We start from the raw sequence: 27,756 nt of genomic DNA, 5'->3' as shown, positions 1-27,756 counted from the left end.
TTTGAAACGCTGTGGTATCATTCTCTGTCCTGGTCGTCTCTTCACATACACCCTTCTGTTACTGACATAAAACAGGACTTTTTTCCAGCTGTCCACTGTGAAATTCTGGTTTTATGACCTCAGGTGTTTTGCCTTGTTCCACCTCCTGAGAAGTGGCTTAGAAACTGCTACTCATCCTCCGTGACCACTACCAGATGCCTTCTTCTGATCAAGTTTCTGTGAACAGTTTTAGAGTTCATTACACTGTCCGCTTAGAAACCTTGAGCAAACCATGATTTGGTGTTTAAGAAAAAAAACCCTTTTTGGAAATAACAATTTGACTTCTGACATCTTTACTTTTCCTCAAACTTTTGGACCCCACTATATATCACTATTGCAGTATATCATGTTATATATCATAACATCTCCTGCCCATGAAATGTGACCGCTTGAGGAACACCTCACAACCAAGGAGTTCAATGTATTGATAAAGATGGAAACTTGACAGTACAGAGAGATCACACATACACTGGTGTCTAACTCAAAGACTGAACTCAACTAACAGGCAACATTTATGAAGAAACTTATATTTTAACTTCTGAAAATAATAATTTCAAAGCTAATGCAGGATTCTATGTGTGAAGCAAGACATCAGGGCAAAAAATTGGCCTTTTGAGTAATGTTCATAAATATTTTTCATTTTCTGAAGATTGCTTCATATTACATTATGTAACGTAGTCTGTGTTTTTGACTCTGCCTCAGCCTCAGTGTGTTGTAGTAGGTGGTAGTGAGTCTGAGCAACTGTAAATTATTGATCTGAACTTTTTCATAAAGTCCTCTGTTTCCTAGCAGAAAAACCTAACTAACCACTAGATAATGAGTTTTAGTGTCTGGTGCGTATTAGAGGTGAAGTTACAAGGCTTCACTGCTTTACTCAGAACAAAAACCAGGCTCGTGTTCGGTGCTCATCTTAGGAGGATTATGTTTCCAGTGATATGATGGAGTTTGAGATGGGATAACAAAGCATGAGTGTGCAAATATTAGCCTGACTACTGCTGCACTTTCCTTAGTACAAAGAGCTGCTTCATAACTTCTTCTGTCAACAGACTGTCAGTGTCAATGCTGGAAACATCAAGTGCTGTGCACCGTAAGTCTTGTTTTTATTGATTTTAACATTGCACTGTGGAGTGAACGTGTGCTACATTTTTGCCCACTTGGTGGCAGCACTTCATTTACTTTAGGTTTAGTGCTACCCAGGTATTCTTTCTCAGGTATGTAAGAAGGGCAGCCTTCCTACCACCACAGTTATTGTTCCAGACTGTTTCTGTCCATCTTTCCATATGACCAAATACAGACGTTTTTATTCAACTTTCAGGTAACATCTGCTCAAGGAGCAAATCTCTCTGTAAAGAGTGCAAGTGTCAGAGTGCTGAAATGCCATTACAAGCAATGGTCTTCAGGCACATGTTTACAAGTCTTCAAATGTTTGTGATGAGAAGAGACATGGAAAAGCGTCAAGATCTGTTGACTCTGAAGTACATGTGAAGTGCTGTTTTACCAGGGAGATCAAAAAAAACCCCAAACATTACAGACATGCATGAAGCATAGTCATGATGTGGTGTCAGTTTACTCTATCAACCTGATATTCATTTCTGATAATTAGGTTTAAAACCCAAATTGATTTTCAAAAATCAATCACAAAACACAATCCCTTTGTCTCAGTGGGCTTTACAATCTGTACAGTGAACGACAAAGAGCCACAGAGGAGAGAAACCTCTCCCAGGATGGACAGACATGCAATAGATGTCACATGTACAGAACAGAGCACCAAAATCACAGTTTACAAATTGAAATGACATATCTGATAGAAATAATAATAAATCTAAAGTGTGTGGATCCAGGAGATGACTGAGCAGGACGAGGCATCGCCAAGAATGAAAGAGGAAGACAAAGCTTGATGGTCTGATGTTAGCTGGGAGTTAATCCAGAGGATGGGGGGCACAATAGGAAAAATCCAACATTGTCTTACCCGATTTATTTTTACACATTCACTGGGCAGCATGGCACTATGGTTAAACCTATGTACAGATGCTATTTTATGAATCCTCACATCTCATTTACCAGATGTTTAGTGTTAATTGCGTAAAGCAGTTTAACAATGGCAGTGCCAGGCTCTATAAACTGTCGTTGCCTAAATCTAATGAGCTTATTGTTGCCCATGTGTTCATGACGTCAGAGCACATCAGGAGCAAGTCAGACACAAATGTGACCTGCATGTATTGTGCGGTGAATCGTAATCACTTTTGATCGTTTGTGTCCAGGCGTGGGTCATTTCGAAATAACCAAATAACTCCACCAGGCTTAATCATGCATGTGTGTCCATTTCTTTGTGTGCCTTTGTGTGTCTGTCTGGGCTAATCTTGCATACCACTGGACCCATCAGCCTAATATTTTTTGTGTACTGTATGCTCAAGGACTAAGCTATTTAAAATTTTAAAAACCTATTTTATTGACTGCCTGACTTTATGCCTCTATAGACTACTATAGTCATATTACAAATATATACGTTACAACATAGCAAAAAACAAAGCTTTGCCTAGTCTTTTTCAGTTTACATCATGGCCTATTTCATGGTTAAAAAACTAACATTCCTAGAAAAGTTTAGTCTCATCTTAAACCTCGGTTAAACCCCTGCAGCCATCTGTTTTGCAGCGGGATATATATGGCACATTTGAAAATCTGTAGCCTTTGATCGATAATGTAAAACAGCAGTAGACCAGGCACGCTAAGTTAACATGTCTACACATAAGATAATGGCTGCTTAGCAGTTGGATATGATGAGGCTGGGGCTGACAACCTTTCTATGATGGTACATCAACTAACGGTGGTGAATAATTCTTCTCTGTAAAAGACACCATTGGAAAACTTTGAAGGCAACTCTCAGCCTCATGAATTCAATATGGTAGCACTCATTTATCTGGAGATGCAAATGGAAACATAGGTGATGATGTTAATGCCAGCTATGCTTTCCTGTCTGACAGTCTGATTAAAATGAAACAGGGGCTTGATGAAGATATTTTACCTTTAATCTCTCTTGTTTTGGGAGTTAGTGCTTGACAGTATTTAATTCAAAGGCTTCAGATAATTAATGGAATATTCCTTAGACCTAATGCCTGAAGTAATGACTATGGGAACAGGATCTCATGACATGTTGTAACAAATTATATTTAATGGCATTTCCATCTCTCTTCACTGCCTTAGCCATCCTGTAGGAAGTGAGGTGTGGTGGTTTATGACCAAGGTGACAAACAATCATCCTGTCAATTACTATTTTTAAGTCATAGAGCCATGTCAACTGGGAAGGCTGCCGTCCTCATACGGCTTGCTCAAGACTCACAACTTAATATCTAATCATCATTTACAACTAGGATTGTATGATTAACTGAAGTTGTCATTTTTGGGTGCTGAGGATGAATTGAGGAGTTTCACAGTCTGAGGATTGAAGCTGCTCTGTAGTCTGGTGGCAGCAAATACTTCTGCAGACAGCAGCAGGGTGAACAGGCTGTGGCTGGGTGGGTGTTGTATTTTAGTGTCCTTTGGGCTCCGAGGTGACTTCTTCCTTGACTATTATCACTGATGAGCAGTAGATGGGTTGTTCTTGTTTTTTCTTGTTTGATTTTTTTTAATCGCCTGCTACAGAGCTCTCCTGTCCTGACCTGTACACGTCCCATGCCAGTTTATTATGTTTCTAGTCGGAATGCTCTCTGTGCTTCCTCTGTAAAAGTTCATATAGACCTTGGCACAGAAATGTTGCTTTAACAACTGAATAATCTTATATCCATGACTAAGACAAAATGACAACATCACCATTATAATGACAAACAGGTGTAAACCTTGTGGTCTTCAGAAAAGGCTTAGTTAAAGTTTGTTTGTTGTTTATATAAACTTGATCGAGGATGAACAACATAACACAACTGTGTGCACAGCCAGTTCCTATCAAAACTTCTCTAGTTTCAGGTTATATCCTCTAAGCTCAGTAAGCTGATGAGTAGAGACATATTCCACCTCGTTTGTTTAGTCAAGGCCACTCTGGTAGATCACCACCTCTCACAGTGTTAAAGAAAGTAGTGGATCTGCACCAAAAGTTAATGGGGTCCATTCTCCCAGAGAGCCACCCTCCTGCCAAGTTTCATGGAAATCTGTTCAGTAATTATTTTGTTATCCTGCTGACCAAACAGACAAACAAACAGACTCTGGCAGAGTTAATAAAATAAACTTCCAAATAAAATCGATGAAAAGGATTGTGCATCTTAAGATATACCACTCTTTAATGTCAATATCTACACAGTTAAACCAAAGCTAGAATGGATTCTTTACAGAGGGAAAGATGTGTAATTTAATCTCATCTTCTAAATGGCCACATTAATATTCTTTTAAACTATGGCCATTTAGAAAGGTTTCTCTGCTGCATGTCACAGTAACAACAGGCAAGCTGGCAAGGTGGCTAACACTAACCCATCTGTTCATCTGTCTGTCCGACTGTCTGTGTGATGGAATGAAGAAAGGAAGGAAGGAACAAAGCAAGGAAGGGGTTTTACTTAGGCTACCCAAACAAATAGAACATTCTTTCTGTGCTTGATCTGTGTGGTCTTCTACATTATTGGGTGATCAAGTAGAAATGTATTCGCTGTGAAAACCACAGGGCCGAGATCATGACCAAGTGTGTAGTAAATAACTGGCCGTGCTTTCAATCAAAAGAAGGGCAAACATGTCCTTAATGTACAGTAAGTCTTAAACAATGTTGCTCCGTAGTATTCTACGGTAAAATTAGGAAAATTATGCAATATTGTATGTCCAGTATTGTTTCCCTGCTTATTGTTGTTATGACAATATATTTTTTGTTTAATTTCCTCAAACAAAGGAAGAAAAACCACCAATGCAATGTTGTGGCATGTAAAGCAGTGTAATAACACTGATATAGTGGGATGATGGTTGATAATAAGAACTAATTATTTCCTAAAATAATAACCATGTAATAGCTTGGTATTAACAATGGGTTTGTATGGGTGATATAATACTGAATACTTCTTCCCAGCGGAGGTTGTCCACTGATCCCCTCCCACATACTCTCTGTACTGCAATGAATTCCTTTTGCACCTTGACCACATCCTCCGGTCTCTGCATTTGGGACAAGGGGTCGTATCTGATTGGATACTGGTCAGGATTTTGCGTTTTTACCATCGCTGCCCGGGTTCAATTCCCAGCCAGTGAGTGTTGTTTTAGCCCAGGCTTGTGCTTTCAATCTCCAAAAAGGGTTTCTCTATCAGTTTTCAATGGTACGATTCAATACCTAGTGCTGATCTGCCCCGTCACCGTGTACATGAATGACTCCAAAGACCATGACAAGACTTTGTTGCTTTTCGGCAGGACAATGTAATTGCCCATCAACGAACATCAAGTGCCTGTGACAGAGAAGAGCTGGTAAAAATGCCTATTAATTTGTACTTTTTATGCAATGCCACTCTCCTACTCACTCACTCAGTATCTCAAAAAAGCCAACCCTCAGGCTGGTCATTCCTCATTAACTCTACACTGCTCAAAGGCAGAACACTGGGTTCCCAGATGGTCTAATGGTTGAGATTCAGTGCTCTCACTGCAATGGCCCCGGTTTGACTCCCAGTCAGGGAATGTTGGTTTAGCCCTCTCTTGCTCTTGCAATCTCCAAAAAGGCTTTCCCTAAAAGTTTTCAGTGGTACGATTCAATACTTAGTGCTGATCTGCCCCTGTCACCTTGTACTTGAATAGCACCAAAGACCATGACAAAACTTAGGTGCTTTTCGGCAGGAATAATGTAATTGCTCATCAAGCCATATCAAAGTGACACAGAAGAGCTGGTAAAAACAGCTTTTAATTTGTACATTTTATGCAGTGTCATTCTCTTACTCATTCAGTCACCCAAAAAAGCCAACCTGGGCTGGACATTCCTCATTAACTCTTAAATCAAATCAAATCAAATCAAATCAAATCAATGTTATTTATATAGCCCAAAATCACAATGACATTGCCTCAATGGGGTTTACAATCTGTACAGGGTACGACATCCTCTGTCCATGGACCCTCAATTTGAGTGTGGAAAAACTTGCTATGTTGGAAAAAAGACCCTTTTAACAGGGTAAAAAAAAAAACGATGGAAGAAACCTCAGGAAGAACCACAGGGGAGGGATCCCTCTTCCAGGATGGACAGACATGCAATAGATGTCACATGTACAGAAAATAACAACAAATCACAGTTTACAAGTTTAAAAGAAGACATTTAAAAGAATGTCTGATACAAATTATAAGTGAAGTGAGTGGATCCAGGAGACGACTGAGAAGGATGAGGCATCACCAAGTGGTGCCCGAACCACACGACTTCCTGTCCACCCTGCTGACATCAAAATGTACAGAAATATAGATGTAGCACCCTCTAGATGTCAAGTCTATCTTACTGAGGTGCTCCCCAAGTTCATTATGTTTCTCTTACAACCTCTTCATTGGTTAGCTAATTAATGCAATAAGGTAAGCACACTGTAACATACTGCTTCTTATGACGGTCTAACTTAAAATGCTTGTGTCACTAGTTAGGTTTTGTTTGTAAGAATGTGTTTTGACCACTGCAGTACATAAATGACATTTAACCAGATGAATTGTCTTCCTAATGTGTACCCTTGACCTTGTAATTCTTAAGCACTCTTAAGCGCTCGTAGGTCAACTACAATTAGAAACAACACTACTTATAACATTCAAAGATAAAGATATAGTACACCACCCGCTTATTGCATCTCGCGCAGAATGTACACGCTACTGTGCAGTAGGCAGCACGTCGAATCGGTGTGTTTCAGTGCAACTTTTCTGCCGAATGGGTCAAACAAGAGGCAATGGAGCGGTCAGAGAGCGGTTGGATAAGGCAGTTGGACGTCTGGGCGGTGTGTGGGGGCCTTTAGCTCTCTTTCGTGAAGGCCATCAGGCAAGCTAGCATGAGCTATGTTAACTTTAGCTGTAATCCTTGTGGAACATTTATCCCCGGAGTCCGCCTCCTTTCAACTCGACAAATAGGTTAAGTTCAATGAACAGTCACAACGAGACTCTCTGGCCGATTGTCCCCTGTACTCTCTCTACTCTTAACCAACGTCTCTTTCAGCGCCTTTTGTTGCAGCTCCTCGCTTGTCTCTCTCCTCCTCACTTCCGCATTCCCCTGACCTCTCATCCCGCTCTCTCATGGGATTTCCTCAGGTAAGAAAACTTGAACTAATACATATTTACACTTTTAGATATTACTCTTATATTCTTCTTAAACAAAAGTATACAGTTCTTACAGAGAAAAAGAAAACGAAACAAATAACAAAAATGAATAAAATGAGTGCTTTTTATTCCACTATTTGTTTATTTAACTTTTTTTAACAGGGAAACAGATGAGCGCAATGATCCAGCAGAGTCCAGGGTGTGACAATCTAGAGCCGTCAGTATTTCAAGCAGGAGCCCAGAAAATGTAGATGGCCGCAGGGGCCCGTGGTCCATCAGAAGGAAGCCTGGTTTAAAGGGAGGAGGAGGAGAAAGAGAAGGAGGAGAAAGAGGAGGAGGAGGAGGAGGAGGAGGAGGAAGCTATAGGCAGTGTAGAGAGCGACACAGCTTGCAGCTTGTGGGAACAGAAAACAAAAACAAATGTTAGAGAAATGCAGTACTGATCATAGTAAACAGATTGTTTCTTGTCAGCAGTACAATGTAAAATCTAATACTATAGGAGCTCATTGAGACTGACGTCGACCCACTGAAGAAACTTACAATTGATATCAAGGGCTGATTAAAGGCTAACATGAAAAAAGTGAGTTTTGAGTTTAGATTTAAAGGCGTCAACAGAGCCAGATTGTCTGATGTCGGCTGGGAGGATAGTCCAGAGGAGGGGAGCCCGATAGGAAAAAGCCCTGCAGCCAGCTGACTTCTTCTTAATCCTGGGAGCCATCAGGAGCCCTTAATTTTGAGAGTGCAATGCCCGAGTTGGAATATATGGTGTAATGAGATCTGACATGTACAATGGGGATACGACTCATACAGTGTTCGAAGGCAGAGTTGAGATATGAGTAAGGAATAGCAGGCATGTACACAAGCAGCCTAGGCAAAAAAGGTTGGGAATGACCTTGGCACTATAATGCAAGAGCCTTCAGCAAAGCTTTTCCAGTGCAGGTAGATTTGATGAACCCTTCACAGCACAGCCGATTATATTACCTTTCTCAACGGACTGCAAATCCAATAGCCAGATTGTTTAATGCCATCAATACACTTCTCCATTTTGCTGATTTTCTTAAACCATTAACGTCAACCTGGTTCATTAGAAGACCCTCACCTCACCAACATACATCCCATCTGGCACATGAATGAAGGGGAGAACACAGAAGAGTTGACACTTCCTTAGTTGGCAGCATTGCAGTCTGTACGGTTAAACCCCAACATGATTTAAGTCCATTGCCTTGACCACTCAAGCACACCTACCTGAAACAAACAAATGTCTGGGACGTATAGGAGGATGAAATAAACCACTCTGTGTCATAATAAGTAATTTCAGTCAGTGCCGCTGACTGTGCCTGGCAATTGCATGCATATACATTCGCTAGTGACTATGTCATGCTTTCAACAACAAAATGACTTGCCTTTTTGCCAATTGGCCGAGCAAGCTGACAACATGAAGCTGCGTTTAGACATGATATTTAACTCCATTAGGCAGACTGCTCCTGACAGTAATTGCCATGTAAACATGTTGGTTTTTTATACAGTTGTTTGAAAATCTTGATTCGCATCACAGTCAGCCGTGTGAGGGTAAACATTGTCAAATAATTATTTGTTTGAGCCTGTGAAGGAATTTTTCCACTATTGGCGAACAACAGCCAAACAGCATCAGTAAACACACCAAGATTTATTTTTTTGTGATTCTACATTCTACAATTGAATAATTGAATTTTCTCTAGTGTTTACTCAACAGACACATTACTGATGTTAAAGGTTGGTAGGTCAGTTTTGTTTTCAACATCTGTCCACAATGGACGGTTCAGTATCTCTGTCCTAAAACTACTTCAGCTCTGGTCTGTATTTCCTCCTCAGTTGGCTTAAAAATGATGAGGCTTCCACTTAGCTCTGACCAAGCTGCTGTCCTGATGAGCTGTCCTACAGCTGGAATTGAGTCCTGCTGTTTGGGTGAGTCATGGAAAACCAATGTATAGACTGATACAAAAGTATTCCCTGTCAATTATAATTCATGGGCCACGATAATTTTGTGTATGATTTTTTGTGTCTGCCTGTATCTTCCTTCTATTTTTCTGTGTTTGGGATGTTTTTGGGTGTCAACGTGAGGCAATTTTGCAAATAACAGACAGTAGGGTGGGGGGCCGACAATCTATCAAAACGTACTGATCAGCTTACATTGCCACCTATTTCTCTTCTGCTCTCAGTCAGATGTACTGTATAGAGATGCAGATCTATGTGTCTGTTTGACTGAGGGTGGGGCAGAGCTACACACACACATAGACATACAAACTCAAACACACACACACACACACACACACACACACACACACACACACACACACACACACACAAGCAGGGAAGAAACATGACATGATAAAGAGTGCACCTCAGCTGTATCCTCAAAGATCTGCAAATGATGACTTAAAGGGTGCAAAATAAGTTAAAACTAGAACTGCAAGCAGTTATGAACGGGGGCCAAGCCCCCCGCGCAACTCAGACCCCGCACACCACAGAGCCCACGGAAGTTTGCCCCCAAGGATGACGGGCAAAAGTGAGGACACAGGCCAATGTCTAAGTCATGGTATTCCCTGTAATGGTAAGTGCACTGGAAGTGCAAAAAGCTGAATGTGTGCTGATTTGGATTTGTTGTACTAAATCATTCCCACTTTGAACTATCATTACTTAACTATATGTCTGGCCGTCTGCTCCTCAGGGGTGGGCTTAATGCAAGGAGCAAGTTTCACTATGTTGTAATGAGTATGGCTGTATGTGACAAATGTTCCTCTTTAGTTTCCATGAAGGTGGTGTTATCACTGCTGTCTTCCTTTTCAGCCACGAAAAGCAATTACATGTCCCCTGTCTCTTTAGCAAATCCAGCAATTTAACTCTTCTTAGCTAACAATAATAATGCAAAACATCGATCAAACAACTAGAGGCTACTGCTGTAAATAAACATGACATAGAGCGAGATGGAAATGGTTGAGTTGATTCGTAAGTGATGATTTCATGGAATCAAAGTCAGTTTCAGATTGAGATGTTCAGTGACACAACAGAAAATAAGGAAAGGTTAAAGAATTGTTTTTTTTTTTTCATTTTTACAGAATATGTCCAGCATCTTGCTAATAAACTTGTACACAGACTGAATATTAATACAAATAGATGATATCAGGGTTTTATAACAATTTGGGGCTTATGTAAGAAATAAAGGCAGCATAGTAATGATCAGACAGATTATTGTGTAGATTTTGGTAAACCAATAAAAAATGATTTGCATTTTACACAGACAAACATTTCTTTTGTCGTTAACCCAGCTGTTCTTTTGGAGTAAAAACATGTTTCCTCTTTTAACATTCCCCCTGTGACCCTGAAATTCAGTCTCCTTTCATCTGCTTCATTACATTCTTATCTGCATATATATATGTATGTGTGTAATCCAACTATAAACTGAATCCACAAACTAATATTTGCAATAATAACATTTTCACGCAAGTGATTCAGTTTCCATAAAAGCCTTTTGTTACTAAAAATCAGACTCTCCCTATTTGTTTGCTGGCTAAAATTCCTCTTTGACAACTGAAATAAATCTATTTTTAAATCAAACAAAAGCTTGCTGGTACTGCCAGCTTTGCAGTTTTACTTCCAGACTCCAGGGGTCAGCCAAAAGCAGAATTTGCAGCGTTATGATTTGTCCTCTACAGAAACATCTCTTACAGAAAAACATATCCTCAATAAATTTGGTTAAGATGACTCGTGGCTTATATAGATGACGTTAATAAATACATACTGTAACATACAGTAGATGTATAATATAATTGTTTTGAAATTGAATTTGGTCCTTTATTGGTCCATTATGTTGGGCAGCAATTTAATTACTGTATTTTCATGAAATTCTTTGATGCTCTTCTTTTCTTGAACATAATCAGAGCTAATGAACCACAAAGGTGAGGTACGTGTGTGTCTGTTAGGGTGCAACAGTCATATTGTTTTCGGAATGGTGATAAATGATATCAGTTCACCTATTAACCTAAACAAGTATTTTGTTCCTTAAAAAAATGATTCAGAAAACTGGATAGAAACAGAAATTAATAAGTCAACTGAGTATTAGCAACAGTGTAATAATATGCTCCAGTTGGGATATGAACCCTGGTTTCCTTTGTGATAGTCCTGTAATAAACCCATTCAGTGACAATGACTGTCTTTGTCACTCTCTCATAGGTAGTAATGATGGTCCTGGAGCAACATTATTTATGATGTGCCAGGATAAACACAATCAAAGCAGTATCAGTATCTCTGGCCTTTCTTGTATGTATGTCGCTGCAGTGTGATCAGTCCAGTCCAGTTCACCTGAACAATAAACTGGACTGGACTGATCACACTGCAGCGACATACAAGAAAGGTCAGAGCAGACTGTATCTGCTGAGGGAGCTCAGGTCCTCTGGGGTGCAGGGGGCACTCCTGACCTCTTTCTATGACTCTGTGGTGGCATCAGCCATTTTCTATGGAGTGTAGCGTGTTTAGTGTGTAGTGTAGTGGTTTTTTTGTGTTGTGAGTCAAAACAAGGAGGAGACTGCTGAATGTGGAGCAGGCAGGAATGAGCTGAGGAGCCCTGAGCCTGAGCCATTGCCTGCATTTAAATGTAAACAGTTACATATAACTTTGTGAATTTCAAAAAACGTATGCACAAATTTAGCAAACAACAATTTATATTTGCTGACTAAATTCTACTCACAAGTTAATTTATGAGATCTGAGAACACAGTGACGTTCATACAACAAAGTCCAAGAAGTCATTGCAGATGTATCAAGAGACAAAAGGCTTACAGTTTAACCTCTAAACGTTTTGGCTTTCAGATGATACAGATGATCCAAACCAGTGCAGCACTGGTTACTGATAACATGATAGCTGAAAGGACACACAAATCTACACTTGTACCATATAAACACTTTGAACTTGAAGTATTTATTTTATTGATTTTTGTTTGACAGATACAAAGCACATTATTAACTAGCTGTAAATGTGACAGAGTTAGCTAAAAGTCAACTTTTCATCTTTCTGGAGTACACGATGTTTTTACCTTGTTTTTTTTTTGTTGTTGTTGTTTGTTGTTCACTTAAGATTAAGCATCTTCGCAACTTAAGCATTTTTCTCTTGGTAGGACATAATTTGATTTATCTCAATTTAGCATAACGGCAGTGTCTGACAGTAGTTGCTAAACACACTCAACATAGGTAAATGCAGGTTAACCACATCTCCACACCACTCCAACACTCTACTGCTCTGAAAGACTAATGATGACTTTCTTACAGGTCCCCATATCAAAAATGTTGACACTTCCTCATGTATTTGGGATAAGGGCTTACACAATAAGAATCGAGTTGTAATTAACTTGAATTATTGTTGAACTGATCCCAGTTCAGGCTTGATTCTGGATTCGTTACTGTGGTTTTCACAGTCTAGTCACCAGGTTAGAATGTTAGTAGTCAACGCTTCTGCAAGCTACAGATGTTTTCAAATTTGTACATATCCTAGGCCATGAAACAAAATAACATTTCCACAAAACTTGTCGTATCATGTTCACATTGCATGTTTATTACCCGATTTTCAGGTGGTGGATGGGATGATGGTAAAGTTGCAGGCAACAAGGCTGCCAAGTCAGTGACTGCAGATCAAGTCTGCGTTTCACCATTCTAAGTGTGAAACCACTGCATCCCTTTTGACGAGGAACCACAGTGTTTCAACATTTGTAAACAGGAAACCACGTGACATTTTTAAGGAGACCTTGAAACAATTTCTAGCTGCATTTGAGGCAACCACAGTAGGTATTTTAAACTGAACCATGGTGTTTTCCAAACCCTAACCAAGTGATTTTCATGCCTAAACCTAGCAAAAAAAATTAAATTGACCCTAAAGAAAGGAAGTCCCAACATAAAGAATCATATGTGGCTTTGCAGAAACATACTTTGCTAAATTTTAATCTGGTGATTGCGTTGGGTCTTCAATAGATTGTTCCAATTAAGGCTGCTGAAGGCTGTGGCCTTGCTGCCTTTCAATGTTTATGTCATCTTGAAAGCTCAGCTTTGGCTGTCCTTATCTGTGCCTTTGTGACGGCCTGCCCAACAAACTGCTGTATTTGGTCCTGCTGAGTAAATAGCCCATTTATTGCACTATGATCATCCTCCCTGTGCATAGAAGTATCAGGGCCATACAAGAGTGTATTTTGATTTCTGACCCATGATTAATGGGTGGGCCTTGAATATCTTTGCCTTTTCTTTTTTAGTCTTTTAGCTGATAGGGTGACACCTTTATAACCGTGTGCTTTGATGCTGAACTGTTTAAAAAGAAAGCCCTGCCAGTTCTTGGCAGTTGGTGAAAGAAATAAAAGAGCTGGAGGAAAACCTTTATGCTGTGAGAAACAGCAGATCTTCACAGATCCCCAGGAAAAAACGCCAGAGCAAGTTCTCATCAGATGCAACAAGTTAAGCCTTCCACAGTTGCTCAGGGCAGCAGAGTACAAAGTTGCACATGCCGCCGCCTTTCAAAACAAATCCTTTTTATCTGCCATGTCTGCTGGGAATCTCCAGAAAAGATGACAAGGCAGAAGTCAGTTGTGTTAAACAGGATACTACATCTCTCCATTATGTATTTTTGTTCATCAAAGCTCCTGCCTTTATACAACCCCAAAGCAGGGCTCCACTTTGTCTTTATGATATTTTCTTTTTACAACTGGTTTCTATAGAGTCCGCAAACCAATGCCTCCGCACACATACACAACCTCATACACGCACATTTACCTCTATGACCAGAATGGAAAAAAACAAACACAACATTTTTTCTGAAAGGATGCTTGGTCAACAGTTCGTTCACAACATGATAGGTTCAGTAAAAAGGAAAATACACTCAGAATAAAAGAGGAATGTATGTATAAAATGCTAAATGGCATATCGGATCATCAGACTGAATGGAATGCACCTACACAAAAATGAAAATGGTCCAACATGACAATTCCTGGTTGTCTCTTCGCTAGAATATTCTGTACAATAATGTACAACAGTGGAGGTCCCAGATGTCCTCGCTGCCCATCTCTGCCAAATAACTGGAGGAACTTCAGAAACTGGAACACTGAAGTTAACTGATGGCCACTAAACATGATCAGGCACAGCAAGTCACATTGTTTCATGTCTGGTCCATTCCCTTATGAATTGTCCTGGACAAGATTTCAAGAGGCCGACTCCATGAGAAACTTCTGCAAGATCTGCACTTGATGTTTACCTCCAATACTGCTGATTCATTGAGTTCTCCACAGTAGACCAGTTAATAGAAAAAGTTCCCATGTTGAGTTCCCCCTCTTTTGCTATAACCACACTCACAATCCAAAATGTAGTCTTTCAGCGTCTCCAGAATATCCTTTGAAACCTTTCAAGGTCATGGTTCATATCAGCATCTGGCCCACAACAACAAAACAAGCACAACTTCATATTTTTGATAATATTTCTCAGTTCTTCAGTTTTTTTCTGTTATTTTCACAATTGCAGATCATCAAGACACCCATTTTCAAACACACACATAAATTTTAGAAAAATCAGTAACCAGGAGAGACTGGAGATGAGTGGACAGATGAAGACATGGAAGAGTTTTTCCTGTGTGTTTGTTGTTAATTTGGGGGTTCAGTTGTTCTTCTTAGCAGACAGTGCCATTCTCCTGTCTAGACTTGGGGCAGGTGGATCGGGGTATCGGCTGAACAGAGGGAGCCAGGGTGCAGAAGAAGCCGGCGATGAGGGTCAGGCCAAGACCTCCCCAGGCGCAGAACATGGACCAGCCGTAGCCATGGCCGATGTCATCAGGCAGGCCGTATAGGTATCGTGGGTAACGGGAAAGCTCAAAGTTGATGCCAGCGACGCAGGTACAGAGGGAGATGATGCAGAAGGTTCCTGAAATGACAGAACAATAAATTGAAGGCTAGAAATGAAGTACAATACCCCCATAGTAAACCTATGCAAGCACTGGGAGAACACACAGGGCCCTGCCCCAGCACAATCGGGATTTCAGATATTCACTGTGTTACATTAGGCTGTTAACATGGATACAGAACCAAACTTACAAATAAGATTTTGTGAACATTTAACAATAAGGGACACAAAAGTTTAAGTCAGTTAGTATGGAACAAATGAGGAATGAATGAAGAACTGAGAGCGACATTAACCACTAGTGGATGAGTACCTCCTACTCCAATTTAAATGAGTAGCTTAGCTAAAGGAAACTAGTGAGAAATGTATCAGGAACAAAATAGAAAAGGAGACTAATGAACAGGTACCCATGAAGTATTGACTCAGACCTCAGTATGAAGCACCACTAAGATAATAGTGAAGTAAGCAAGGGCTACTAAATAACTACTCAGTATAATCAATCCTTTGGGTGCACAGGAGCAGTAACTGATGTTTAAGTAACTAATAATGAGTGAGTTGTTGGTGGTTTGGTGCTGTTCACCAGTGGACTCAGAGTGTATCAGGAACTACTCATGGACAAAATGGTCAGTATGTGTCACAGATATTGATGAAGAAATCATTAACTTATTCCCTAACAGACACACACACGCTGCTTGCTGTCCCCCTTTTCATTTTGATGTCAAGCAAGCCAAGCCGTGTGTCAGTCTCCCCTATTTTTTAAATTTTGTTTGAGAGTTAAAACTGTCCTGAGACCAGTGGCAACTCCTGCCACATCTCTCAGGGGGGCAGCTGTTTTGATTCTGCCCTCTGTAAATTAAATTATAATAGGTGAAAGTGTCATATTGTATTGTATCACATGTGCATGAGTTCACCCTCAAGACACCTTTGGATATAAAGACAAATACCTATTGGAGCAAAAAAGAAAGAACAATGGCTATTAACAATGCAGTTAATACATCTATTTACAATGCAACTGTTTGGGAGACATAAACAGTGTTGGTAATGAGACTCATTAAACGTACTCACCTTACTTGAATATTTCCATTTTATGCTACTTTCTGTTTCTACTCAACTACAGTACATCTCAGAGGCAAGTTTTTAACTGTTTACTCCACTACAGTTGTCTGAGCTTTAGTTGCTTTCATAATTTTTCATCATCTGCCAGTGAAAACCATGAATCACCAGATTTGTTTTGTGTGTTGAGAGGTTTTTTTTTTGTTTGTTTTTTTTTTTTTAGATAAAATGCATTGTCACAAGGTGAAAACAAGCTACAAACATTTCACAGATACATTTCTCACAGGACAGCTACCAACAAACATATGATGATCTTGTAGAATATGATGCATATGAATATGAATATTGATCACACTCACTTTAGTTTAGCAGTTATTAAAGATTAGCTGGGAGCCTCCAGTACACCATCACCATCACCTCTACATTAAATGAAAATGAATTTAACTTCTAGAGCCATGGCTGACTGATATAAGCCCATTTCCCATTTTGGTAGGTAATTGTCTCTCTGCTTCTTCCCTACTTGAATCCGTCTCTGGACAATCTTTGAACAGGTTTCCGGAAAAAAGGCCTCAGTTTGATTTGCCACCAAAAAACACAGGAGGTCACAAGTAGAACATGCCACCAAACCACTGACATCTGTTATTTTAAATATTTTGGAATATATTTAATAATCTTTCCACTTTGCTTTACTGCAGACTTTGTTTAGCAGAAGCAGTTAGACATGTAGGCTCTAAATTTGGCCTCATTTCGGGAGCTCTGTGACCCTGTGGGCTGCCTTGCAGAGATTTGGCCACTGCCGACTGACCCAGCCTTTTTCTTGTGACGTTACTGCCAAGCAACATAATTGACTTTTTAATTGCCTGTTCATTATACAACTGTAGGGCATAGCGCTAATCCAAGGCCCATCATAATTGAGTGTGCAGTTGCTTGCTGCCAAGTCAGAGCTGTGCAGCACACAGTATCAGAGTGTGTGCGTTAGTTACCACTGACTGTCCACTGCCAGAAAATGGGACACACACAATTGTGTGTGTCTCTGTGTGTGTGCCTGGGAGATGCAGGGGCTGGATATGCACATTCGTGCGTCTTCAACAGCTCCTGCATATTCATTCTTTAACAGTGTGAACAAATGTCATTTTAGTGCTCTACTTTCTTACTCTATCTTTGGACCGCTCAAGATACATCTGGGCATGGGGGTGTATCTGGCAAGGAGCATCTAGGTCAAGCCCTATCTCAACAAGTTAGTGAAGACAAGTAACCCTCCACAATCACCTAAACATGGCAAAAGATGAATCAGAATCAGTCAGAACCAGTTTTCCTTTATCTTCCCACAAATGGGGAAATTTGTTTGCTACAGCAGCCAAAGGACAGTAGTATTTAAACAAAAACAATAATAGTGAAAAATTAACAATATAATTAAAAGGTAATTAATAGAATAGAATAAACTCCTATATACATATGAACATACTACTGCACACAATTAATTGTGTATATGTATATATATATATATATATATATATATATATATATATATATATATATATATATATGTATATATATATATATATATAGCACAACATTAATATTAACATGAAACAGTTTGGCCGTGAATTGTTATTTACAAATAATGATAAATATGGGTATTTATAAAAATTGATCAGATGTGTATCAGTCTGTTGCTGAAGGAGCTTCCCAGTACTGTGATAGAGACCTGCAGGGGGCGGGACTCCTGCACCAGCAGCGAAGACAGCTTGTCCATCATCCTGCTCTCTGCCACCACCTGCACTGAGTCAAGAGGGCATCCCAGGATGCAGCTGGCCTTCTTGATAAGTTTATCAAGTCTCCTCCTGTCTGCTGCTGAGATGCTGCTGCTCAGCAGAGAAAATGGCTGATAGCTGTTGTATGAGGTTTCCTCAGAGGTTAAGACGCTGACTATGAATCATGCGAGAAATTATCATTGCATCTCTATCGCTCTAATTTCTCATCATCTCTCTACTGTTGTTCTCTACTATATATTGTTAAGGTATTGAAAAACGCTAAAACCAGAGATGCTATACAGTTTGTCAAGAAATAATAAGAGCATTTAACTCTCCTTTAAACCTCAAACTAAGGTGTTGGTTGGTGTATTTTTTTTTTTTTTTTTACTTTTTCTAAGAGAGCAAGGCCAGCTGTTTCCTCTCTGCTTCCAGTCTTTATACTAAATCTAGGCTAACCATGTCAAAGTCCGGCTAAGCACTCAAGATACAACATAATCATGTCATTCCTAAAAAGAAGGCATGAAATGCATCACACTGTTCGATTTAAAGTTAAATGGTGATCTATTGAAGACCATTACCTCCTTGGAAGTAGCTAAATATATCCAAAGATACTGTTTCAAACATAGATAATAATGAAAGATAACGTTTCTTGTTTTTAATTGTAGCTTTAATTGTGTTTGTGTGTCCAACTTACCTCCCATGAGGAAGAGTAGGCCCGCCACATACTGCATGAGGCCTCTGTCCCAGCAGCAGCCCAGCACGCCAATGATCCAACCGAACAGAATGATGGCCACCGCCATTCCCATGAAGCCAGCAGTCATTCGCCGCAAGTCTGAGAAAACACAAAAGGAGAGAGGTTAAACACGTTAAGACTAACCGGATCAGAATCCTGCAGCTGTGAAGAAAGACAATGTGACACTTCATGTTCATTTAGTCTGGAAATATCTCCTCTCACCTCCTTACATTTCAAACTTAACATCTGCCAGTGGAAATGGGACAAGTCAACCTAGAAAACGGTTCTGATGTGCTTCCTGCACTTTCAGTCCACGAAGACAATCAGTGTCAGTCACAGGAGCACTGGTCCAGTTCTAATGAAAATTGAATCAGGTGATGCATTTTAAAAACCAACACGAGTCCAGATTACACCAAACCAGCTACACACTTCCAGCTGTCTGTACAAGTCAGAAGACATCTTTTCTGATGTTTGACTTAATAACAATACATAACTGAGGATCTAATGTGACATCTCAGACAGCGCTTCTCTGATTTTTACTCACAGGTGATTTTTGATCCTCTTAAGAGTGCTCAAGCACACTTACATTTCATCTCAGCACCCCCTTAAAGAAGATAATACTTATTATCAATTATTAGAATTTTCTTGATAATTTTCTCCACCCCCCTGAAGGGAACAAAATATTTTATTTATGTTCTTAATCTTATCCGCGTTTCATCTCAACTCCAAGTCATTTACTGTCAAGGTAGTTTCTCTCCTCTCTCTGTTTACCGTGAACAGGCATCGGGCCGGGCTCCTCACGAACACTTAGCACATCAGAGGAGAGACGGGGAAGGTTAAGAGTTTATTCGCATTGACGACAACTAATTACGTTGTATCACAATAGTTCCTTCTTCTGTTTAAGATGTAGGGTGAGATTGGAGGCTATAAAAGTTTCAGAGTGGGAATGTGATGATACCTGATTGCATTTCCCACAACAACATAATATTTAATCAGAGTAATGTTGGAACACTTCATCATAATTGATATGGATTGTCCCCCTTCTTCCTTCTGCTTATTATATTAAAAATAGCAAGAACCATGTGGAAGAGCAGTGAACAGACCATATAGTTATAATACCAAATCAGCTACTATTTGATGAATATTCTCTTATTTCACATTGCTAAGCTGTGATATAGGCTGCAATTGTTAAATGTGGATTATCCCCAAACTCATCTTACATGTATTTACGTCATAACTACACTTTTTTTGTCAATTACTCACTGCATAGATGCAATTTGTTTGTTTGTCAGTGCAAAGAGAGGTAAAGTAGGATGGAGGGAATGTGATAACAAAGAACCAGATGAGATCGTGAAGAGATAGAGAAGATTGTTATAGTGCAAGAAAAAAAAAGAAGCTTTGCGTACAAAATAGAATTTCCCATGTGAGGGCTGAGCACCCTTAAGGTCTGATCCTAGAATCGACCCTGGTTTTACTCCTGAAGGATTATACTGCGTGAAGCTGTTCCTGAAATACAGCTACAATTACACGTCCAGCAGAGAAACACCTGAATGTCAAATGGCCGGATGTGCCAATAAATTAGTTAAGTACAATAAGCCACCGTTACTGTTGTAGCCTCTACCTGTAATATATGCATGTTTGAATGCAAGCTGTCCTAAGTAGTGAAATATATCCTACTTTTACTGAATGCAACTTTTTATGAAACGCTACTTTTGACGGCGTGTCTAGGACACTGGGAGGCGCTTGTGCAGTTGTCAGACTCTTCAACAGTCGAGGCAAACTTTAAAAGAAACGGAATATTAAATACACATCCCCTCACTTCATGAAGAGTGCCCCCTTCTGAGAGCACACACTTCACATGGATTCCCTGGACATTTAGAGGACCAAGATGTTTGACCAGAAATGGACCAAGAATATAATTATTATTATAAGCTTTTTATTTGTAGTAGTCTAATTATTGGTAACATGCATGCTTCAGCTTTAGAAGACAAACTGCACTGATGGAGGGCAGCAGTAACAGACACTACTTAAATAAGTATTGACCATTATGTTAAAAAAAAAAAAAAAAAAATTAAATTACTTTGAATTTAAGTGCAGTCTTTAAATTTGGCCCATTTTGTAGAGAAGACACTGTGACAGCAGTGTGCTCTGCAGGAGGGTAATGACACTGACAGCGACTGACTGCAGAAAGGAGCTAAAATATGAAGAGGACAAAAGAGGAGAAAGAGCTCCAAGCAAAACCCTGTCTTCCCTCCAGTAGATTAGAATGTCATGGATGAACTGCTCTGTCAGGGGGAGGATGGGGGAGAGCGGGAGGCCAGAGGCTGGCACACGGCTGGGGTAGAGGACACCATATGGTCCAGTGAGAAAGGTCAAAACATTTGGCCTGAGAGAATAAATGTCGAACAATAGAAGACTAACCTCCTGTAATGTAGTACATGCTCTACATGTTTTCTCCAGCTTCACTACTGAGCTCTAAATAAATCCCCATCACACCCAAAACCCACTGTAATGGACAACAATTACCTATTGGCCTCAGGTAGTGAAAATGAACTGTTTTAAAATGACTTAAGCCTCCTCTAACCAACCAACAAATGTCATGACACCAGGCCGAACACACAGTCCTCAACACTAGTGTTATATGCTGGAGTCCCCCAGGGCCATGTGCTCTGCCCCTCCTGTTCACACTGTACACATGTGAACTATGAAAGTGATCCATAAAACAAGACTCTCAGCTGACATCAACTGCATGAGCAGCCCCTGAGGAAGTGCTGTAAGGAGCATCAGCCGTGTGAGCAAGAAAAGTACAACAATCTGTCTGCCCACCAGTAAAGGATTAGTGGAGGGAGGGAGACAGTGGCTTGACATTTAAATGGTACAGTTAAAAGTGGAGGTGTGGATGTTATATACAGACATTTACCATTACAGTCATCCAAAGTTTCTCTTAGAGGACCAATCCATTTTTTTTCTGAAAACTAATGTCATTCATATGTATTATAGAAGAATGTGAGCTGTATCTGGAAAATCAGCAATTGGTGTTTTAACTAAAATCATTTAGTTCAAAATAAAGAACTGTTTTAAAGCACTGTGTTGGTGTAAAGACAACATTATAACAGATTCAGAATTACAAATACATCTGAATATTATATGCATTATATCTATTTATCATCAAGTTTTATTTCTTTCAGTTGATCCAATCTGATAGTCAGTGCAGGTTATCATACCGTGTTCCTTTTCTGCTTCATAAACTGCTATAAGTATGACTGGCAGAGTGGTAGAGAACATATTCTACCAAGACTCAACAGTCCCCTTTCATTCAGTCAAGCCTAATCCATTATCAAACTCAATGTTCAGATCCAGAATGTTATCTGGATCTGAAATGACAGCTACTCAAGAGGTTAGCATAGATGTGGCTGCAGCATCAGGTGTATCAGAGTTGCACAGTACATTTCATAAAAAGAAAAGGCAGAAAAGCACAGACAGATTTCTCAATGGAAAATATGTTGTGGCTCCGTTCTTTACTCATCTGGTAAGAGTTTGATCAGCCATCTGACTCTACCAGTATTGATCTGATTGGCTGATGTTAGCCTGTGATGGATGGTGACAGGCTGATCTGCAGAGTCTCTACAGGTATGTACACCGGCACAAACTTCTAGTGGGTCATATTGAGGGGGAATATTTCCAGTCCATACATTGTTTTTAGGAAAATCCTTCTCATTGTGTCTTACAATGTAACTTATTTGATATAACTTGCCTACCTGTAAGACTCATTTCATTTACATTTGGTCTCTTATTGGTTAGATGGCAGAGTGACAGTTACCTGTTAGAAATAGGGAGTATAAACTCTTTTATGGCTGTAATCGAATAAACTGCCTCCAGTGATGTCACTCAGTAGCATTGGGGTAATGTGGGTGCCAGGTTCTGAAAAGCAGTCCACTGGTCTTGCAGTACCCTTCAATAACACTGTTGAACTTATTATTGTTTCTGTCCACAGCATCTTTGAACCATCCAACCTGACCAACCAGGTCACAGGAAGATGAAATGGACAAGTGGAAATCTGGGTGGCCAGACTACAGGAAATCAGGGACAGCTGTAACCTTTCTTCAGCACAACATCCTGGATCAAGCTGTTGCACTTGACGGGTGAAATGTGTTGGATAAAGAGAGAGGTGGACTTCACTCACATTCACACATAAATTAAAACAAAGACACTACGTGTGTGTTGTACATTTGTGTAGCAAAGCGTTTACAAACTGGTCCTTAATTCCATCTGTTCTCACTTCTAACTATGATGAATGAATATAAAATCGACATTATTCATGTCCATCCCATGTGATCTGCATTTTAACTTTCTACTCCTCTGTAACTTCAGGCTAAAGGTATCTTCGGACATGGAGAGTACCTCCAAGAAATGTAACAATATTTCAAAGTCTGATGCATCGTTCCGCCTGACTGTCAAAGAGCCATTTTAGACACATGCAGATGCAGATACCTGTGCATGACATTGAGGAAGGAGCCGATGTGTGACTCCCTGTCAGGAGGCCTGTCAGTCACACACTGTAACCATGGCGACCCTGGAGCTTTACAGTGATATATAACACATATAATATGAACTTGGTGGAAGCTGCTTGACAGTCAGTGATGCTGCAGAATTCATGATTAATTCTTTTGAGCGTCCACACTGTCAGACATGCTCTCTTTCTTTTTAACTTGACACATAGTTTTTATCTGACTGCTGTATCAGAGAGCATATTCAAAAAAAAACATAAAAACAAGAAAAACCTCCATGTCGGATAATTTGTTTTTCTGTTCCTCAGTAAATTGCTGATTTGACATGTGATCCATAATAGAGTGCAGCTTGTGCCAACATTTTGCTGTCAGAACCCGACAGAGTCTCAGCAAGAAGTATCCAGGCCCGACCCGAACACTCTTGGGGTTTCCATTTCTTTACGTCCAAACCCAATTCGAGTCCATCGTAAGCTGAAGCACTGAGTTTGTGTTACCTGATCATGCAGTTGTTATCATGGTTACAGCTTGTCTGTTTATCCTGATTACAGCCATGCACAGTATGGATTACTTTGAAAAGACATTGTTCTAAAGCTGTGGATATAAACATAAAATACAAAATGTACTTGTTTTTCATGTCAATGGTGAAACATGCACTCACACAGCAGTAGCACTAACACTAAACAAGACATATAGCCCCAACACAGACAGGAAGACTATCACTTATTATCACTTAATAAAGCTTATTACTTATTAAAACAACAAATGTATTTAGTTTGTTCATATTTTGCACCTGTTGCACAAGTTCACATTCAGATTTGCACATATTCAATTTTGTCCACAACTTCACATTGTCTGTTACAGGTGCACAAATATGTTTTGCACCAAATATACTACAACAAGTGGAGCAAAAATGTGAGCGTGTCAGTTCTTTAATCTGTGACTGTAATTAAGAATTTGGGAATATGTAAGTGTTGTGTTGTATTGGTGGAGAGAAAAAAAATCTACAAGTACACAACTCATAGAGTATGTGACCACACATTTACTGATACACATACAGAATCACTGTACACAACTACAGATTCCTCTGTTACAGGTGCTCAAACCTTTTGCACCAATTAATCCTTCATATACACGTTGCTTCTCCACACAGGGGGAGAGCTGATGGTCATCTACTGCAGGTAACACACTAAACAGGAATACGTACCTCATACAACCCTGCACCAAAAGATAAAAAATAACTTTATTATTATCATTTGTAGTTGTTAATCAAAATATAATTATTCAAAATTACTCCAACCTGTACTCAGCTGTACTTAGCTCTGTTAGCTTTTAGCTCTATGAACACCATGAGCTGGTTGTTAGCTCTGTTGTTTCCTTAGCCTAACACACTGCAGGACTCTACTGCCCACTAGCAACCAAAAGCACACTAGCTCTCCTGCTAAATTCAACACATATTTGTTTTTCACAACGTATTCATTATCAGGTAAAACAATATCTTTCACATTTCAATGCATATTTATTGTACTGTACTTCTGGGGGAGGTCTCTGTTTGTCTCAAACATATTTCTGTGCAGTGACAGGATGGAAATATGTCTAACAGTGAATCCTTTCCCTTCTAATTGATCGCCCCTCCCTCTTTCTCCAGCCTTCTCTGACATAGACTAACAGTAACACACAGCATGACAGGCACACTGACTGAGCTGTCAGTCAGTGACTATGAGAAAAGCCAGAAGACGACACTAACTGAATGCACTTTTTCTGGCCAAATCTGTGCTGACACAAAATGTGTGGATGCATATGTCTGGTGACAGTCAATCATTTTAAACATATAACTACAATTTTTGGCATGCTGGAGTGAGATATCATAACTGTACAGGAGTGAATTTCATGATTTGAATTGACTGTACAAAGCTTTGAAATAGAATTGATGATGATACCTTTCATATTATTAATGTACTAATAAATGATGCCAGGGATTCAAATATATTTGTGGAGCTGTCACTGTGCTATCAACTTTGGCATGATGGTGATATTGTTAAGTGCTATTGGTATAAGTTTACACATTGCTAAGTTAGATATTTATTCTTGTTTTTTATTTATACAGCCAAGTTCTTTTTCTCTCCCTTAGCATTATCTCTTTCACGTTTGTTTTGCACTGTCAGTTTGGTGGAAAAGATAGAGATGAGCTTATTCTCACCAAACAGTAGTGACTGATATGCACATCCTGACAACTTCATTTTTCACCAGGTAGGCAATACCAGACCCTGGGGTTGCATGTATATTTGATGGTACATTGTTTCCAATACATGAACTGATATTTTTGGAAGAATATCCAATAAGAATTTGACTATATTTCTAGGCATAGCTGCTGGTTACTCGATGTGCTGGGCATGACATGTAAGATGAGAAAAGTAACCTTGGAGTCAGATATTATTTTTTTAGGTTGTTTTTCATTGATTTCATTTTTCTGTCACTTGAGTGCTTGACTGTCCTGTCTAAGGTACAAATGGCTGGGTTGCATAAAAATCAAGCTTAGACAAAAGAATTCTGTCATGTACTGAGAACAGGAGATTTACTCTGCAGTTTGTTTAGCTGCACCTACATGATCTGTGGCAACATCACTAACAATCTGTGAATAAATCAAAGGTAAACAGAACAGCTGGTTCAACCTGACATCCATGTAAACTTGCTACGCCGCAGCATTCTGTGACAGCTGACTCCAGCAGCAGACCTGTTGCTTCTTCATTCAGGTTATCTCCTGTTTAGGGGTGGCTGAGCACTGTCAGGTTTGATGTGGATTCCTCACTCAGAGATCTATTAAACTCTGATGCACAGTTTGAGCGTGTCTCTGCAGCTGTCAGCCTGTCTGTCTTGGTCTGTGGATCTTCGATAGGTCTTTGCGGCAGTCAGAATTCAGACTGGGCACACAGGAAAATATGTTGGCTAGAGCTGAGAGCTGTCAGATGTCCATGCCCCTGCAGTTGACTACATTTCACCTCCTTTGGATGTTTGAAAAGCATGTGTGATGGACATACACTAAAGGTTACACTCTGCATCCACCTGTGTGTACACTTGTATTCTATATGTAGAGAATACAGGGAAAGAAGCACAGCAGTCAGTTATCCAGTGTCTTGTATTTCTGCACTGTTTATGCTATCAAATGGTCATTTAGTCAAATACATTTTATTTATATAGCTCAAAATTGCAATCACATTGCCTCAATGGGCTTCACAATCTGTACAGTGAATGACATCCACTGTCCTTAGACCCTCGTTTCAAGTGAGGAAAAACTTGCCATATTGGTGAAAAAAAAAAACGATGGAAGAAACCTCAGGAAACCTCCCTCTTCCAGGACGGACAGACATGCAGTAGATGTCACGTGTACAGAAAAGAACAACAAATCACAGTTCACAAGATACACTGACAGAATGTCTGATACAAAAATGAGGCTAAAATTGTGTCTTGCATGTTGATAATGCAATTCTCATTGGACTGAATAGGTGATATCTTTGGATCTGGTCTCTAGTTATATTATAAATATATCACATGCATTCATTGTGCATGATGATTCTTCCACAAGGCGATCGGTGGATATATTTCTAAAGCCATTAATGAGCAAGTTGCACAAGAATGGTAGAGAAAGTACAGCCAAAATCTCCCAGTACTAACATATAGGCCTCACAGCGGACAGTACTAACAATAGCTATGTTCATTATTACATTCATTATGATCATGTTAAGTATTTAGGTATTTTTTAAAATGTGAGTGAGATGTGAGATAGTTGGATACAGGTGGCAAGGACAACAATGCACGGTGCTCACAGCACTGAGCTCGGGGCCAATGCAGGAGTCGCAGCAGTAGAACATACTCCTTCAGAAGCTAACCCAGTACTGTTAGCGTAAAGCACACAACAACAGTAGAGTAATTGCTGGCTGACTGAGGTAGGTTTGTGATGGCTATTTTGCTTGTGTTTATATGACTTTGGCATTTAACATTATCACATCATTATTTATTTATCAGGCTATAAAGCTAAGAGATCTTATCAAACTTGCCAAACTTGCTGCTCACAGCTACAGTAGCCAGCAAGAGGTGATGAGGTGCCCGTATTAGTGATGGATACTGATGGAATCATACTGGCATTGAGACATAATTCAACCAACTGCACAGGAAGCCAGAAAGAGACTGTGTGCCTGTCAGGACAAACACACATTTGTACAAAAATCTAATTCACAGTAATTGTTAGGTAATCAGTGAAGTGTTGTGAATCTACCCTGCAGATGAAGGCCTTTGCTAAAACCACAAACTAAAGATTAAACTTTGATAGCTGTCTCATTTGATCAGATCTACACAGGTCCAACATGTATTGTGCAGACCTGCGGCTGTATGAAATGGGTGTTCGTGAAAATGCTGGTACTTCATCTGAAAAACAAAAGTCAAATAAGTAATGTACTGATTTTAAATCAAACTGTGGTAAGAGGACTTGTATTTGTATAGTAATATTCTACTGACCACTCAAAGCACTTTACAACACGCTCATATTCACCCATTTA

The 27,756-nt window shown here is 39.7% G+C and overlaps 1 protein-coding gene across 5 annotated transcripts in view; it reads right to left on the bottom strand.

The window, feature by feature from the left end:
- Positions 1-12,185: 12,185 nt before the first annotated feature.
- Positions 12,186-27,756, bottom strand: part of tmem178b (transmembrane protein 178B) — a 114,597-nt gene continuing 99,026 nt past the window's right edge. For 4 of the 5 annotated variants that reach the window (XM_037122538.1, XM_037122542.1, XM_037122539.1 and 1 more), the window contains 2 exons: positions 18,660-18,797; positions 14,932-15,182 (listed from right to left, as the gene is read on the bottom strand). In XM_037122538.1, coding sequence (XP_036978433.1) covers positions 14,932-15,182; positions 18,660-18,797 — 389 coding nt within the window. Of the gene's footprint in view, positions 15,183-18,659; positions 18,798-27,756 lie in introns of all 5 variants that reach the window. The other variant, XM_037122543.1, reaches the window with a different exon arrangement.

The sequence above is a fragment of the Acanthopagrus latus genome, chromosome 14 (genome assembly GCF_904848185.1).
Source record: "Acanthopagrus latus isolate v.2019 chromosome 14, fAcaLat1.1, whole genome shotgun sequence".
In the NCBI taxonomy this organism is placed as follows: Eukaryota; Metazoa; Chordata; class Actinopteri; order Spariformes; family Sparidae; genus Acanthopagrus; species Acanthopagrus latus.
This window is presented reverse-complemented; position numbering and strand designations above follow the sequence as displayed.